The 4,521-nt window shown below is 43.2% G+C and overlaps 1 protein-coding gene across 1 annotated transcript in view; it reads left to right on the top strand.

Moving 5' to 3' along the window:
* The window catches only part of LOC106879677 (synapsin), a gene marked incomplete at its 5' end in the record, with an annotated part of 34,936 nt that overhangs the window by 24,824 nt on the left and 5,591 nt on the right, over nucleotides 1–4,521 (top strand). The window contains 4 exons of the mRNA XM_014929352.2: nucleotides 344–486; nucleotides 1,445–1,519; nucleotides 2,606–2,708; nucleotides 3,800–3,909. Coding sequence (XP_014784838.2) covers nucleotides 344–486; nucleotides 1,445–1,519; nucleotides 2,606–2,708; nucleotides 3,800–3,909 — 431 coding nt within the window. The remainder of the gene's footprint in view (nucleotides 1–343; nucleotides 487–1,444; nucleotides 1,520–2,605; nucleotides 2,709–3,799; nucleotides 3,910–4,521) is intronic.

Raw genomic sequence — 4,521 nt, 5'->3', positions numbered from 1 at the left:
TGAACCTAATTCAACTGAATCTTATTTCTTATATATATATATATATATATATATATATATATATATATGCACTGGTCCAGTATAACGTTTGGTTTTAGTTTGACCATTGCCAAAGTTCACTGAAACCTATACATCATAAACAACAGAGTATTTACCACATTTCTACCTAGAGGGCATTTATATTTGTCTCTGCATGTACTTCCAGGGAGTTGATAAAATGAGTACCAGTTACACTCTGGGTTCAATGTAATTGACTTACCCCACCCCTCCAAATTTCATACCTTGTGCCTATAGTAGAAAGGAATACATATATATGTGTGTGTGTGTGTCTATATATTTGCAGGTGAAGATCGACCACCATCATGCCTTCCAAGACATCTCCAGTGTTGTGGCTGTGACCAAGACATATGCCACCACAGAGCCATTCATTGACTGCAAGTACGACATCCGTGTGCAGAAGATAGGCAACAATTACAAGGCATTCATGTAAGTAGACTGAGAAGGAGAAAGAGAGGGATGGTGGGAAAGGGAGTAGACTGGGGTCGGGGTGGAGAGAGCAGGAGAGATGGGGTGAGAGAGATGGGGAGAAGAAGAGAGGGAGAGAAAGTGTAGAGAGATGGAGTGAGAGAAAGGAGTAGAGGGAGAGAGGAAGAGAAAGAATAGAGAGAGTGGAGAAGGGGGAGAGGGGGCAGGAGAGATGGGTGAGGAAGAGAAAGAGTGGAGAGAGATGAGGTGAGAGAGAGGTAGAGAGGATGAGATGAAGAGGGAGTAGAGAGAGATAGAAAGAGAGGGGATAAGATAGAGAAGATAGAGAGAGGGGGAGAAGGAGACAGAGTAGAGAGGGGGAGGAAGAGATAAAGAAAGAGAAAAGAGAGGAGGCTGGAGAGAGAGTAAAGAGAGAGGGAGAGATGGAATGAAAGAGAGAGAGAGAGAGAGAGAGAGAGAGATAGCAAAAGAGAGATAGAGTAGAGAAACAGAGAGAAAGAAGTGAGAAAGAGAGGACGAGAGAGAGAGAGAGACAACACAAGGTGTACAAAATACCAATTCAAGATAAATTCTTGATCAACTGCAGTTTCCTTTGCTTCAAGAGAAAGGAAACAAGAACCTAGCGGTAATTGCAGCTGATTCTGATGGAAAAGGGGGAGATAATCTAAGACAATCAGCAGTTACCTGCATGGAGTAGGTGTGGCTGTGGGGTTAGAAACTTGCTTCTCGACCACATGGTTCTGGGTTCAGTTCCACTGCGTGGCACCTTGGGCAAGTGTCCTCTACTATAGTTCTGGGCTGACCAAAGCCTTGTGAGTAGATTTCATAGAATGGAAACTGGAAGAAGTCCATTGTATATATGTGTATGTGTGTGTGTGTGTGTCTTTGCATAACAGTGGTGGGATGACAAACACACACACACACACCCTCATTCTTTTAATTTTTTTTTATTTTACAGTCGCAAATCCATATCTGGAAACTGGAAAGCCAATACCGGGTCAGCAATGCTGGAACAGATAGCTATGAATGACAGGTGAGTAGGTCACTTCCTGCAGCCCCTGGTTAGTAGCTGACCACACACACACTATTTGTTTGGGTACAGGTTACCAAACTGACAAATACCTGATCCTCCCTCATCCACCCTCAAAAGACAATATTAGTGGAAGACTCTGCCCCCAGCTACATCTTCTTGCTTTTCCCCCCACCTCTTCTTTAGCTCCTCCTTGTTTTGCCACACCCATACTTTTCATCTCCCACCCTGCCTCTCTTTTCCCCACCTACCTTCCCTCCATTGCCTCACTTCACTTCTCTTTTACCCCCACTCTACCTCTTTTTGTCTCACTCCATTTCTTCTTGTCCCTCCCCTTCTCTTTTGCTCCACCCCACCTTTCATCTTTAACCCCGCCTCCTTTTTCCACACCCACCTCTTTTTGACCCCACCCACTTCTCTGATACCACATCATACTGTCTGTTCCCTTTCAGTTATTCAGTAGTCTTGTTGAGTAGGTAGGAGTGGTCCTGGTTCTATGCCATGTTTTGTGCCTGCCTTTTTATCAGGCATACTTTAGGGTTTTCTTGAGGAGAGTTCCCTGACTCAATGTATTACCACATCTCCCCTTTCTATCACAGTAACAATAGGATCCTGTGATCTCAGACCTCTCTGACCCCATGGCATACTACTTGTCCCCTTCCTATCTCAGTAGCAATAGGGTCCAATAGGGTCCTGTTATTTCAAACCTCTCTGACCCCATGGCATACTGCTTGTCCCCTTCCTATCACAGTAGCAATAGGGTCCAATAGGGTTCTGTTATTTCAAACCTCTTTGACCCCATGGCATACTACTAGTCCCCTTTCTATCACTTACTCCGATACAAAGGGGACAAACAGTATGCCAAGGGGTCAGAGAGATCCAGTTATGTCAGACCTCCCAGACCCCATGTCACAGTGCCTGTCCCCTTTCATCAGTTACAGCTAAGTCCTCATCCATAGATACATAAACCCCTGTCAAACCCCACCCTTTTTCTTTTACAGATGTAAACTGCTAAGCCAGGGGCTATAGAGGAGTTTTCATTCAGTAAGATTGCCACTGATCCTTTGTCTATCCCCCATTGTATTACAGATATAAGCTGTGGGTTGATGAGTGCAGCCAAATGTTTGGAGGTCTGGATATTGTAGCTGTGGAAGCCCTGCAGGGTAAAGACGGCCGTGAATATATCATTGAGGTAAGACAGCTAGTGTGTGTGTGTGTGCGTGTGTTTGTGTGCTTCTGTGTGTGTGTGTCTGTATGTGTGTGTGAGAGTGTAAGTGTGTCTGTGTGTGTGTATATCTGTGTGTGTGTTTGTGTGTGTCTGTGTATGTTTCTCTGTGTGTGTGTGTGTGTTTGTATGCTTCTGTGTGTGTATGTATTTGTGTGTGTCTGTGTGTATGTATGTGAGAAAGTGTGTGTGTGTGTGTCTGTGTGCGTGTCTGTGTTTCTGTGTGTGTGTGGATGTGTGTGTATCTATGTGTGTGTCTGTGTGTGTGTCTGTGTGTGTTTCTTTGTGTGTATGTGTGCTTTTGTGTGTATATCTGTGTATGTGTGTGTGTGTGTGTTTGTATGTGTGTATGTATGTGGACAACAACAGGAACTATATCAACGTAAATACTGTCAGCACTACTACAATAGCAGTAACACCACCACCTCAACCACTACTACCACCACAAGAACAACAGCAACATATCAAACCCATACAACCACTGCAACACCACCTCCACCACCTACATACCCAATACCACACCACCATCATTGCCACCACCACTACAATTGCCACCACCACCAAAACCACTATGACTGCCACCACTATCACCACCACAACCACCACACTACTACTACCACCACCAACACCATCACCACCACCTTCACCAACACAACCACCACTGCCACCACCATCGCCTCAACCATCTCAACTACCACCATCACCACACCAATGACACTACCAGCACAACACTCCATCTACCACAACACTACTGCCATAACAGCTGTCCCTGACCACAACAGCAATAATTAATACCACTATTGCAACAACAACAACGACGACCATACTACAACAGCACTATCTGAGAAGTGTCGCTACCACAACAGCAACATGAACACCACAAACAAAACATGACCACCACACAACACCAACATGAACAGCACAACAATGTCAGCACCAAACTAACATCATCACTAAAACCACCACACCACCACCACCACCACAACAAATATCAGTAACTTAAAACTAATAAAATCTCTCTCTCTCTCTGTTCCTCACCTTTCTTGCACTAATTACAGGTGAACGACTCATCAATGGTTCTGTTAGGAGAGACTCAAGAGGAGGACCGACGCCTCATCTCTGAGATGGTGCTGCAGAAAATGCAGATTTACTGCAAACCAGGAATGAAGTAAGATCTAACAATATATTCTGTGCATTTATATTTCTTTATCTTCTGTAACCATGCTGCAGTACCATCTTCTTTAGCCATGCTGCAGCGCTGCCTTAAAGAATTCTTTGAGCCAAATGAATCAACCTTACTATTATTTTTTTTAAAGCCTGGTACTTATTCTGTCGGTCTTGTTTGTGTTTGCATAAGTCCATTTCCTTCCATCAAAATAACATTACCTGTACAAGTACACCATGTGCCATACATCATAAGACAGAATTACCTGAGAGCAATGTAAAATGAAGTATTTCTGCTCATAAATACAATACAACGCCTGGTCTGGGAATTGAAACCAAGATCTCACAACCGTGAGGATAACAGCCTAACCAGTAAGCCATGTGTCTTCATAGTTTAATGTGTGTGTGTATGTATATATATATATATATATATATATACACACACACACACACACACACACACTATAAACATATATATATACATAGAGGTATTTGTGTGCATTAGCTAGTAAAATTGACAAAAAGAGTACAGTTGGGTCTATCTGTCTGTCTATGTATGTATGTATTCATACACATACACACACACACACACATATATATATATGTATAAATATAT

Source organism: Octopus bimaculoides, chromosome 29 (assembly GCF_001194135.2).
Source record: "Octopus bimaculoides isolate UCB-OBI-ISO-001 chromosome 29, ASM119413v2, whole genome shotgun sequence".
Taxonomy (NCBI): Eukaryota; Metazoa; Mollusca; class Cephalopoda; order Octopoda; family Octopodidae; genus Octopus; species Octopus bimaculoides.
Note: the sequence above shows the minus strand (reverse complement) of the source record. Positions and strands in the feature narration are given on the sequence as shown.